At 40.7% G+C, this 13,637-nt stretch overlaps 1 protein-coding gene across 1 annotated transcript in view; it reads right to left on the bottom strand.

Moving 5' to 3' along the window:
- The window catches only part of LOC143026549 (kanadaptin), a 20,688-nt gene extending 12,833 nt beyond the window's left edge, over positions 1–7,855 (bottom strand). Inside the window, exons 1-5 of the mRNA XM_076187127.1 lie at positions 7,799–7,855; positions 7,530–7,619; positions 6,186–6,503; positions 5,795–5,949; positions 1,415–1,604 (exon numbers count right to left, since the gene is read on the bottom strand). Of these exons, the coding sequence (XP_076043242.1) occupies positions 1,415–1,604; positions 5,795–5,949; positions 6,186–6,497 (657 nt within the window). The 5' untranslated portion in view covers positions 6,498–6,503; positions 7,530–7,619; positions 7,799–7,855. The remainder of the gene's footprint in view (positions 1–1,414; positions 1,605–5,794; positions 5,950–6,185; positions 6,504–7,529; positions 7,620–7,798) is intronic.
- Between the last annotated feature and the right edge of the window lie 5,782 nt (positions 7,856–13,637).

Below are 13,637 nucleotides of genomic sequence, written 5' to 3'. Positions count from 1 at the left end.
GTACTGCCATTGTGCAAACAATATATTAAATCCATAATGAAACTGAATATTATTTCTTACGCACCAAAAATTGGTACTTGCACGAGGTGCTTCGACAGGTAGTTATCAGAGGATCATCCCACCCTTTGTCAATGAAGCCCCACAACACCCTCAACTCCACTTAAAAAAGGTGTGGGCTTGAGGACCTGACACTTGTTCATCAACAATCATTACTTTGGCTTTGATTTTTTTTCCAGAAACCCACAGCCACACAGGTCCTCCCACAAATCTATCTGAAATTAAATACTGTTCTCTTCTCCATGCTGTATTTGTGTATATTTATATGCCATCGGCTGATAGGTAACCGTGTTCTACTGAGGACAATACTGCGCAGGAGAGCTGGAATCAGAGAGGTGGTCAAGGAGAAATAGGAGGGTAGTAGAAAGGAAGGGAGAAGGCAGGATATAGGGGTCAGTGGAGAATGGCTGTGCATAGATGATACTGTGATGTAAAGAAGGGATGGGGTGGAGGATGAGGGGGTGGGGAGTGGTTGTACAGATGACATTTTGACACAGGTCAAAGGGACTTTTCCCCATCTTCTCTTTTTCTGCAAGAGGGGACTGAGAGAGGGTTGCCAACTAAGTGAAGCACCCTTGCTGTGGATGTACTGTGTCTTGCTGCACTGTTTCTGACCCATGGCAGTGGGCAGGATACAGGAATGACTCATCACCCATGAGGAGCTAAGAGGGAGGAAAGGGTGGTGGATGGAAGTGGAATGGGTGGGAGTGAAATAGGTAGGAGTGGGCATGTATGTGCCTTTTGACTTGATTACCTCCCTTGTAAGGGGGAAAAAATCATTGGTATATAGATATATATATAGATAGTAGAAAGGATTGCTAGCAGAAGTTGAAATTAGTACTCTCTCTATGAGAGAAGATTTGTCTCCAATTGTAAACAAATGATGCATGACTGATTCACAGGAATGCCATAATCCTAAACTACTGACTGCATAAATCTTAAGCATTTAATATCCCAAACAGAGTAAGCTAGTAGGAAAAGAGCTGTTGGTTATCAGCTTTCCTCATGTGGAAAAAGTGGTGGAAAGATTGTTGAAGACGACAAAAGAGATTTTTGGTCCAGCCTGGAGACCAAAAGCAGTACTGATGGTATGGGTAATAAGGGATAATAGGTAGGTGGAATGATCCTCTTCAATTCCTATCTTATATTTACAATTGGTTCTAAGCAGTCTAACCATTAGAAAATCAATTGATACTAGGTGCTGATTTGCAATGATGAATCAATTTAGATTAAGGTACTATGAAGGTCTTTTGACATGTTGAATGCATTATTATCATTCTTTTTTTTATACGGTGCACCTCGCTTTAGATATGATAACATTATTTTTGGACTCTCATATTTGTTCCAATTTATTCACCTGCAAAATAAACATTCTGGTTGAGCCCCCAAATTTAAGTATGTGTCCCACATTCAACCTGTAATAAACTTGAGGCTTCATTTGCTGCTTGTTGTGGAAGGAACCATGGGTACTGTCAAGGTCATAGGCATAAAGACCTACTGGATATCCTTCTTCCTCTTTCTCTCTGTACTGAATGATGCAATGAAACCTGTAAGAGGAAAATATATTAAATTTAACTTCATACATCTGGTGGCATATTTCATATACTTTAAGAAAAAGTTAGAAAACTTTATTCATTCTGACAGCCAAACATTATGAATAAACCTGAATCACTGTCAAACTGTGTACAACACTAGACTACTAAATATATCATTCACTTATAATCTTTTGCACAAGTCAACCTGTAACTATAAAACAAAGTGATACCATGTGATATGTTTAGATAGATTTTGATAGAAAAAAAATTCTAAATTGTTGAAAGAGTCTTCTATGGCTGATTAGAATCATAAAATGATGAGCTACATTTCTAGGATGCATTACAAGTTTTCATTTACAGTCAATTATAAATTAAATAATATTTACAGGTAAATCTTTGTGTAAAAATAATTATAATCAATGCCTCAAATTCAAATGACTGGAACCCCACAGATCCACAGCAGTAAGCACTGGCCCCTGGATTTTTCTCTGAGAAAACATGCTGGATTGTCTGTATTGTATTTGTGCAAATCTGTTGCTATTTCACTAACTTGAGAAGGGGGTGTGCATTTGCTGGTTGCCAGCTCTCCTTGTAAGAAAAATAGAGAGACAATAGTCAAAGCTAACAGAGGAAGATCTTGGACCCAGTCCTGAATTAGAAAGACCTCCAAATGAAGGTGAAGATGTTGAAGGGATATAAAGACAACTGGAACCGAGCTGGTTCTCTTTTACATCTGTTTCACAAGACCCCTACAAGCAGGAACCCATCATTGAGCCCTATATCTTGTATTCCCAACTAAAAGGTGCTCCTACTCTAGCCCTCCCATTGTTGATGGTTTTCAACCCATAAAAGTGTTACCCAAACGGAGATTAACCTCCTTTCTACATTGATTATTTTTGGTCTGAAAAATTTAAACTACATGTAAGCATACATGGTCTTTAACTAAGCTAAGGAACATCCTTATAATCAAAAATGCTAAACCTTCTACATTATCTTTTCTCAAATGCAGAGCACTAGAGATCAAGGACAGGGGTTTACAGGTGATGGTATTACAAGATGGACATCATATGGAATCATCTCCCTACCACGCATCTTCAAGGCCTGTCAATACCCTCACCTCCAAGAGATTAACACTTCATTTTTAGATTGAACCAAGTTAGTTCAACTGTATTTCCTTTTCATCTAAGGAGAGCTGACAACCTGGGCTTCTTTCTTCCTACTACTATAAGCTGATGATATAGGAACTGTCCCAAACTAATACAACACAGAAAAGTTCAATATTTCTTCCTAGACCTATGTAAAGACCCAAGGACCACTGTTATTCTCTAGTAAAATTTTAACAAGAAAACATTATCTTTATTAGTGTTATCTACACTGTTTACTTAATAGACAATGTCTATGACACATATGTAGTGGTAAATAGGATTATGATAGGAAGAGTTAAGGATGTACATGTGCTAAGGGGAGAGGGTGGGGGAATATCAGATCATTTTTTGGTGGAAGGTAAGTTGAAAGTGGAGGATAGATGGAGGAAGAGGAAAGGGACAAAAGGTAGGGAGGTTCTTAGAGTGAACTCTTTGAATGAGAAGGAAAAGGAGAAGGAGTACGGAAAGAAGCTGAAGGAGGAGTGGGAGGGAGTAAAGGGTAGAGTAGAGCTGGGTGTGGAGGAAGAATGGGGATGGTTCAAGGAGGGAGTCATAAAGTGTGCAAGGATGGTGTGTGGAACAAGAAGGACAGGGGGAAATAGAAGAAAGGGTAGTGAATGGTGGGATGAGGAAACAAATAAAGTTGTAGAAGAGAAGAAGCGAGCTTTCACAGATTGGTTACAAAATAGGACGAGGGAGTCATACGAGAGGTACAAAGAAAAGAAAAGAGAAGTAAAGCAAAAGGTAAAGGTTGCAAAGAGGAGAGCAGATGTGAAATGGGGTAAGAGTTTGACAGAAAATTTTGAAAGTAATAAAACGATGTTTTGGAAAGAAATTAAGAGAGGAAGAGGAGGCGATTCAAGTAGAGAAGAAAAGGTAAAAGGTGCAGATGGAGAGACGATAATGGAAGAAAAGGCAGTAAGGGGAAGATGGGCAGAATATTTTAGGGAGTTGCTTAATGTGAAGGAGGATAGGGAAGGAAAGATTGCTGCAGTGGGAAGTGCAAAGAAAATGAGAGTGATGAATGAGGAGAATGGAGGAGAAATAAGGACGGATGAGGTGAAGGTAGTTATTAAGATGATGAAAGCAGGTAAGGTACCTGGTCTGGATGGATGCCATGCGGAATGCCTGAAAAAGGGAGGTTCAGTGATGGTGGACTGGTTGGTGAGGTTATTTAATGTTTGTTGGAGAGAGGGTAGAGTGCCGGAGGACTGGAGGAGTGCCTGTATAGTTCCTCTTTACAAGGGAAAAGGGGACAAGTGTGAATGTAGTAGTTTCAGAGGGATTAGCTTGTTGAGTGTAGTTGGGAAGGCTTATGGGAGGATCTTGGTTGAGAGGATTAGGAGAGGAACAGAAGGAGTAATTGGTGAGGAACAGTGTGGATTTAGGACAGGTAGAGGTTGTGTAGATCAGATCTTTGTGGTAAGACAGATATGTGAGAAAGCTAAAGGAAAGGGGAAGGATGTTTTTTGGGCTTTTATGGATCTGGAAAAGGCTTATGATAGGGTAGACAGAAAGGCACTGTGGGAGGTTATGAAGATATACAGGATAGGAGGAAAGCTTCTGGGAGCTGTCGAGTTTTTATGAGAATAGTAGAGCTTGTGTCAGGATTGGAAATGGAGAGAGTGAGTGGTTCGAGGTAACGGTGGGACTTCGTCAAGGATGCGTTATATCACCCTGGCTGTTCAACTTACACATGGATGGGGTGGTGCGAGAGGTAAATGCAAGGGTAGTGGGCAAGGGATTGGAGATGGTTAAAGAAAATGGAGTAAAGTGGGAGGTGAGCCAGTTGTTGTTTGCGGACGACACTGCGCTTGTGGCAGGATCTGAGGAGGGATTGAGGAAGTTGGTGACAGAGTTTGGGAGAGTATGTGATAGAAGAAAGCTAAAGATAAATGTGGGTAAAAGTAAGGTGATGAGATGTAAAAGGGGTGAAAGTGGCAGTAGACTGGAAGTGAGCATTAAGGGAGAGCGACTGGAGGAAGTGGATAGTTTTAGATACTTGGGTGCAAATGTGGCAGGGAAAAGTGGAGTGAAAGTGGAGGTAGAATGTAGATTGAGAGAAGCGAGTAAATGCCTTGGTGGATTAAAGAGTGTAATGAGGAATAGACATTTGGGAATGGATGCTATGAGGAGACTGTATGAAGGAGTGATTGTGCCAACAGCACTGTATGGGGAATGTGTTTGAGATGAGGTGTCTGAGAAGCATGATGGGGGTTACTAGGCTAGATAGAGTGAGAAATGAGGAGGTGAGGAGGAGAACGGGGGTGGAAAGGGAGCTGGGAGATAGGGTTGATGAAAGAATATTAGGATTGTTTGGACACATGGAAAGAATGAGTGAAGAAAGACTAGTAAAAGAGGTGTGGAATGCAGATGTGGAGGGAGTGAACATGATAGGACGTCCTAGGATGAGGTGGATGGATAGGGTGAAGGGGGGCTTTGGGGAAGAGGGGAATGTCTGTTGAGGAAGGACAGGAGAGGACAGAAGACAGGGGTGAATGGAGAATGGTTGTATATGGATGATGTTGTGATAGCATGAGGTGGAATGGGCGGGTGGATGGGGGGTGAGGTAATATGTGTGAGCAAAATTTGACGCAGCCCGAAGGGATTTCTCCCCGTCCTCTCATTTTATGCAATGGGGGGACGGAGAGGGGGGGTCGCCAATTTAATGAAGCGGCCTTGCTGTGGATGTGCTGTGTCTTGCGACAAGGTGCGGGGATGACCCATCATTCAGGAGGTGCTAAGATAAGAGGGAGGGTGGAGGGGTGTGGAGTGTATTCAGGGATGGAATGGGTGGGAATGATTTTATGCCTTTTTCTTTTGGGCTACCCCCCTTGTAAGGGGGAAAAAGCCTTGGTATATGTATGTATGTATGTCTACGACACATAAAATGCACAAGGGTGACTATTTCAAATATGCTTGAAATATCACAGAAAACTGTAAAACATTCAGATACAAAATCCTTTCATTCAACATCTGGAATCTCATTAACACATGTTAAAAACTTAGTTGTCATCTATTTCTCAGATCTCAAAAGATATTGTGAATAAACATCACCTTGATATTGAAGGATGTTCCATTTGCACATCACATTGGGCTAACCGGCCCAACACTATAAAGGGCTTGTTGACTTGGATGGTGTCAACAATAACTCCTCCTTTCAAAACTTCAAAGCTGTAGTTCTCCTTTGGCACCCCACTCCATGGTGGTTCCTTAAAAGATGCAAGATTTAGAAAAATATAATCCCTTTATAAGAAGGAAAAGGCATTTTGGTATAAGTGTGTACTGTATATTTAAATACAAATGAATAAAATAAAAACATGTAAATATATAGAAGAATAAAACATTGAAAAAATATTCAACAAAACCAATGCATGATATCAACATAACAAAACATAAATTCATCATTCATTGACCTCAAACAACTTAATTTTATTTGACAGCTTACTTTGTATGGTATGGACGATTCTTTTTCTTTCAATTGTTGAGCAGGTGATTTTTCAGGAGCGGTTTCCTCTGTTTTGACATCTACTTCTTTGACAGGTTCCTTGGACTTATTCTCTTTGTCTTTTACAATCTTTGTCCTTACAATCTTTGAAATAAAAATTGGTTTCTTGAACTCCACACCATCTCCTTCACTCTTTATAATTTGTGGCTTCTTGAATATTTCTTCCTCTCCACTTTCACCGTCACAATGTTCCTTATCAATGTTTCCATTTCCAACCTGTTCTCCAAGGTTTTCTTTTTTTATCACATCCATAATTCCCTGAAAGAGAAATAAACATCTAAAATGTCTTGTCAAATAAAATTCATTCAGGTACCCTGTCCAGTCCACTGTCAATTAGACAATGGATTTCACATTGTGGACCAGGTATTCTCCAATTACTGGTGATGTTAATAAGCACTGTTACAAAGACAATAGGGCTTCCATGGACTTTAGAGAGAACAAGGGGTTCTGCCGTTCTCTGTTAAATGTCCAAGGTACAATAATAAGCAGGCCGTTAACATCCATGACATCAAGGACAACCCGGATGATCTTTAGAATTTGAGGTACCAAATTACTAAATATAAGTTAGGTTCCATAGATTAGTTAGGTTAATTAGGTTGGGAAGGTTAGGTTAGATTAGGTAGGTTAGGTAGGTTAGGTTAGATTAGGTAGGTTAGGTTAGGTAAGTTAGGTTAGGTAGGTTAAGTTAGGTTAGGTTAGAATAGATGAATTTATCATCTTTTCATTTCTTTAACCTCAGCATTTATCAAAACAAAAATGGCTTATCATTCAACCACCGCAACTGTGTTCATTAGTAAATTTGTTTTAGCAACTGTATTATTAACACCACAAAAACCGCATATTACACTTATGTACTATAACTTACAAAATTAATAATTAATTTTCTATTGCTATATCATGTAGGTGTGTACAACTAAAAAAAATACCAAAATGTGTTTGAGTGATACCAGAATTTATTGTCATGCCACAACCTTGTAAACACCAGAAATTGTGCACTCGTATAAATGGAAATCACATAACTCTCCAAGTATAAGTTCTACATCAGCATAACAAACACATTTTTTCACTTCTTTTTAGTATTTGAATGATATATATACTTTTATGAAATGGTTGTGCTAGGTCAGGTTACATTATAATAAGTTATTGAGTATTGGAGTATGAACAAAGTAAGTTTCATGTTATCATCGGTGCTTAAGTGATTCTGGTATTTTACCTAATATACTATATTAGTATAAAACCAAAACAGTTTAACTGGGAAACTTGAAATTGCAATCCTTAACTTACAGTAGTAGGAAGTAGAGCAATTCTTCAACTCAAATCTTGGGGTTAACTTTCCGCCATCAATCAAGTGTCAGATATTTCTTGCTCGTGGGCCTATAAAAGTATACCTGTTCACATCATCGTGTTCTTGTTGTACTGTTTATACTTATCATTTATAATCTCAAGTTCTTGTTCATTCATATGTTTTAAATTAAGACAGTTCCAGGTTATATACGTCATATATTCTCACTCAGTTGTCCTATTTTGAATTTGGCTACACACACATAACATACACAACTTATGGGTTTTAGGCAGTCGTCACTTCTTGGTGCTCAATCTTTAAATTCTCAATTTACACCTTCACCACACTACAATTGCCATTTCGCTACTGTCTGAAAAATATAAGTTTAACTCCCCATACCACTGAATTCTTCTACAGCTTTCAAGATAACTTGTTTCGCTCACTAACAGATGTCGTTACGATCGTATTTTATTTGTCAGTGCTAATTTTCTGTATAGTAGTCTTAAAATTGATACTTCTACTTATCAAAATGTACCCTAAATTCAACTATATTGGTTCCCTGGACTATTTTTCCCATTTCCCCCAAATTAGGTGCATCTATGAGGAAAGCTATGCTTAATTATATGTTTTTATACCAAGGGCTTTTTCACCCTTACCAGGGAGGTAGCCAAATCAAAAGGCAAGTACCCACTATCATCCGCCACATTCCCTCCCTCTCATCTTAGCTCCTTATGGGTGACAGGTTATCCCCGTATCCCAACCACTACCACGGGTCAGATGCAAGACACAGCACATCCACAAGGCCACTTCACTTAATCGGCGACACACACACACTCCCAGCTTCCGTCTTCTCATGCAGAAAAAAATAAAGACGGGAAGAAATCCCTTCGGGCTGCGCCAATATATCACTCACACATAACCACTCCCATCCCCCACCCCTCCTTTCCTTGTATAATAGTATAATCTATACACAGCCATTCTCCACTCACCCCTATCCCTTGCTTTCTCCCTTCCTTGCTCAACAGACATTTCCCTCTTGCCCAACGCCCTCTTCACCTTATCAATCCTTCTCATTTTTGGTTGTCCCCTCCAATTCACTCCCTCCATCTCTGCCTTCTACACATATTTTACTAATATTTCTTTATTCATTCTTTTCATGTGCCCAAACCCTCCCAGTACTCTATCATCAGCCCTATCTGCCATCTCTTTTTCCACCTCCGTTCTCCTCCTCACCTCATCGTTTCGCACTCTATTCAACCTTGTAATCCCTACCACACTACTCAGACATTTCATCTCAAGCACATTTCAACTTTTCCTCTCTACCCTCACATTCCATGTCTCTATCCCATTCAGTACCGTCGGCACAATCACCCCTTTATATATTTGCATCCATCCCCAAATGCCTGTTTCTCATAACACTTTTTAATCACCCATGGCATTTACTTGCTTCTCTGTCTACAATTTACTTCCACCGCTACTCCTTTCCCTGCCAAATGTGACCCAAAATACCTAATACACTTCCTCCAGCCTCTCTCCTTTAAGACTTAATTCCAACTCGCTGCCATCCTCTCCCCTAATACATCTCATTACCTTACTTTTACCCACATTTACTTTCAACTCTCTCCTACCTTCCCAAACTCCGTCACTAACTCCCTTAATCCCTCCTATGACTATCCACAAGCGCAGTGTCGTCCCACGATTCTCTGAACACCTTCCAAATAATATAACTTTTTTCACTCATTTAGTTTAGTATATTAATCTGTTTATTAATTTTTGTTAGGGCCTCCCATACTAACTGATCCTCTCTGTTCATTTTTCTTTCCAAATTATCTGTTCTAATGTTCTAAATATCACTTGCATTTAATTTCCCTCTCTCTTGGCTCCTACAGAGTGGATAGCCCCAATTTTTGAGTTTCTCACATGTTGCATATTCCAGTCTGAGGCAAAAATGTTTTAATCATATCATATATAATGAAATGTCTTTTTATTTTCAGTAACAATTTATATGTCTCCCATCATTCAATTTATATAACTTTCCGGTAACAGATTATATCTAATTAAGATTCCTCAGTTCTTTTTCTTATTTTGTTTTTGTGACTATTTTATTTTAATCTGTATAACTATCTGATTTTTTTTTTTTTCGTTTCCAAGGTTTTGCATTTCTTTACAAAGAATTTTATATTCCATTCCTGGTTCCATTCATAAACAACATCTAGGTCTTTCTACAGTGATAGCAGGCCGCACAGATCTTATAAACAGAAGCCCCTATTGTTTATGATGTCACCAGTCATTACACATTGAGAATCCCATGCGGACAACATGTACGCCTTTCGTTTTCTTGTGAAAAATACCCACATTTATCGGCTATTTTGACAGGATCCGTTTTGATTGAATTTTACAAAATGCCAGCCACTAAGCATTATATATACTGCTATGGGTTATGCCGTAGTGACTCACGTTATGAGGATATATTGCATATGAAGGGTGTTACTTAGATCCGTTTTTTTTTTTACCATATTTGGACTTGAAAAAAATGTCAGCGATGGGCTCGAGTGTGTGGAAGGGGGGAGTACCGAGAGCATGAAAAAGACACATACATATGTAGTGAACACTTCGTAGGTGAATCTGGGCCTACTGATAATCACCCATATCCAATTCTTGCCCTCTCAAGCTCAGAACAGGTTAGTCCTCAAAGCATTGAAACAGTACAACGTTGCCCAATTCAATTTCATATGTGGTTTATTCATTCATCGTCAGCTACGGAGCCTCAGAGGCATAGACTTGTATGTAGGTTAGGCCTAGGCCTAATGCCAACATTCACTATGACCATTAGGTGGGCGGAGTTCTCCTCTGTAGATAGCTGTTGACATTGTTTATTTACCATTTACCATTGCCGACTGTTTTAGTCAGTGTTGTGTGAGCATCTGCTCCAACACAATATTTCACCCTGAAAAATTAAAAGAACAAAATTTAATAAATCAATAATTTACTGACAAACTAGGTTTAGGTCAGTAGAGGTGGATCCAGGGGGAGGGCTGAGGGGGCTGAAGGTCCTCCCCAAATTTGTTCTTTCATTACCTCATTGCAGTGGTCGAGAAACCTGCCTCGTTTACACCGGTATGTGGCAGAAAGCAGTTTTACAATAGCAGATTTTTTTTTACAAACACACACACACACACACACACACACACACACACACACACACACACACACACACACACACACACACACACACACGGCACATACACGTAGGACCATGCTTATTTTGAAACAAAAATAAATTTCCTTTGGCAATTGAATGACTTTCCTGGCCTAATATGCCTAATCAAATTGATAAAATTTGAATTTGCTCTAGCCTATGTAATATGCATTTCATGCCGTCAGCAGCCCCCGTAGACTGCGGACTCTAGCCATTGTAATTAAAATAAACACTGATAAAGTACGACTTTGAAAACATTAAAACACTGCAATTACTGTGTAATGCGATACATGGAGAAACTAACTTGAAACAAAGCCTAGACATGCTAAAGAAAAGACCAGACAGTGGAAAATGACTAACTTTCCACAAGTTGTTAGTCCTCTACACTCCAGCTAATGCTTCAATTGAATGCTGTTATGCTGGAATAACTGACCACTTCCATACGGTGACGCCTACGTAGTCGTTATAAGGAGCAAGTGGGTACGCGATGATGCCGACGTCGGCGTCTTGATTATATTTATTGTAGTTGTACCTGCGTGACCCTCATTCTCTCTAAACTGGCTTCATCATATTTTCTATGGTTATCAAAATTCACGGGTGAAAGAGAACGAGCGATTGAGCAGTGACTTTATCTTTTATAATGCGATTATTATGACGCAACATCGCACGTCGAGCAGCTAATGCTGCCAGACGTGCGATGTGCCCCGGAGTGAAGAGGTACGTGGAATGTAGATCTTGGCCCAAGGAACATCTTCCTCTAACCATAAAACGTTTGGAAATGGGCCGCATGTCGCCAATGTTAACTCTCTTTTCATATACTAAATGCAGTGAGTTTGCATCATCTGACCACTTGGTAGTTTGCCAAACTGCCGATAGAACGTGGTAACTGTGAGGTCAACTATGCAGTCTGTTATTAATAATACTCTTCCATTTCACGATCTTGGCATCATCATCTACGAAGTATGTGTGGCTGATTATTTTATTTATCATACCAATAATATACAATAGAATATCATCAGTACCAACACCGAGCCTTGTAATTCCCAACAAGTCGACTCTCTTCAATCCAACTCCATCATTCATTCTAGTGTCCTCCCTTTAAATCTTCTCACGTTTTCTAACTTATTATTATTTCATTACAAATTCATATATCTATGTGGGAAACCATATTTCCAAACCTCTTTTTATAATAGTGTTCTGGAATGGAAACCAAGGAAGAAATCACTCCTAACTACACAGCAATCTTCATCTCTTTTAATCACCGAATCAGGGAGTATTTGGCAAGCCTGAAATCTGGAGCTGGAGGTCATCCATCGATGCTAGGACAGAGAAGGTCTTGGAGCTGAAGGTGAGTTGTTGCTGCGACGGTTGGTGAGGCTGTTCTGTCGACTTGCTAGGGCAGACCACTCGCTCGCGTGGGATCGGTTTTTATAGGAGGTGGAAGAATGTCCGTAAGAAAATGAAAATATAGTGTATAAAAGAGGGCTATTGCCAAAAAGCGCTTTTTCGTGAGCGATTAGGGGCGGTTGATGGTGGTGGCACGGGAGAAATGGGCAGGGAACTTGGACGGCGGCGCCGATGCCTGGGATTAAAATCACCAAAAGTTGAGAAAATGGTAGGAGGCGTAGTAGTAGAGAAAGGTTGAAAAACGGAAAAATCTTTAGTGGGAGGTTAACTGAAATGAGAAGATGTAGTATAAGAGATAATTAGAAAGGAAGTGAATTTTAGTCGAAGAAAAAGACGTGTAGATGTTTGTACGTGGGGCGTGGTTATGTTCATGAGAGTTGTGTGTATGTATCTTACGGGAAGTTAGTAGAGTTCACTTTCCGCAAGTGGCGTTGCTGATAAACCCCAACTAGGTAGCGCGGTCCTGATTAACTCCAGGTGAGGCTTGAGCGTTCCTGATTGACCCCAGGTAAGGCTTGAGCGGTCCTGATTGGCCCCAGGTGAGGCTTGAGCGTTGAATGGGCAATATCTGAAGCGTAGTCAAGAGAGTGGATCCGATGGCAGTGTGAGGGGGGCAGGCGGGCGAGTGTTGTTTTATCTTTCTCCTTCCAAGCACAACTCTGAAAGCAGAGAATTACGTGACTTGGGAATTATGTGTAATTGTCAGAAGTGTAAACCCGCTCGCCAGCGTCAGCGAAGAGGCCAGGCGTGGGTGCGGGCCGGTCGACAGGAGAGGCCCCGGCATATCCTCCCCCACGATCGGCCGGCGAATAATTAAGGGCTCTGACTGAGAGTTCAATTAAGTGCGACCTCTGCTAAGCCAGCGAGAAAGAGTGCGTGTATCTCTCTTTCCTTCCAAGCACAACTCTGAAAGCAGAGAATTACTCGACTTGGGAAATGTGTGTATTTGTCTTTGGTGTAAACCCACTTGCCAACGTCAACGAAGAGGTCAGCCTTGTGCCAGACCGGCAGCAGCAAAGGAGAAAATTCTCCGCAGCGATCGGCCGGCGAAGATTGCTGGGTGCTGTTGAGAGAGCTGGAGCGGAGAGCGACGTCTAACCTCTGCTGAGTCGGCTGTTCTGACTTGCTAGAGAAGACCATCCGCTCGCGCGGGATCGGTTTTTGTGGGAGGTGAAGAATGTCTGTAAGAAAATGAAAAGATAGCAGTGTATAAAAGAGGGCTATTGCCAAAATGCGTTTTTCGTAATCTCGGTTGGCAAAAGGCCGTCCTTTTAAACCCCGTGGTGGGATCACGGACGGGTCTCGTTGGAACGTCTAGCTTTCTGATTGACTGCTTTCCCTTTGGATGTGGTACGCGTGAGCGAGCTGTGATCCTTGGCGAGTGAATACGCCTCCGTTCGCGTTGGTGACATCACCAGTCTAGGTTGGACCATACTATATGGACCTTGGATTGGACCGGCCAGGGAAGCAGACATCTTCAGTATGCTCGGCATCGGCGGCTGAG

The sequence above is a fragment of the Oratosquilla oratoria genome, chromosome 6 (genome assembly GCF_046742065.1).
Source record: "Oratosquilla oratoria isolate Oo_2021 chromosome 6, ASM4674206v1, whole genome shotgun sequence".
In the NCBI taxonomy this organism is placed as follows: Eukaryota; Metazoa; Arthropoda; class Malacostraca; order Stomatopoda; family Squillidae; genus Oratosquilla; species Oratosquilla oratoria.
The sequence above is the reverse complement of the archived record's forward strand: the minus strand, read 5'-3'. Positions and strand labels throughout refer to the sequence as shown.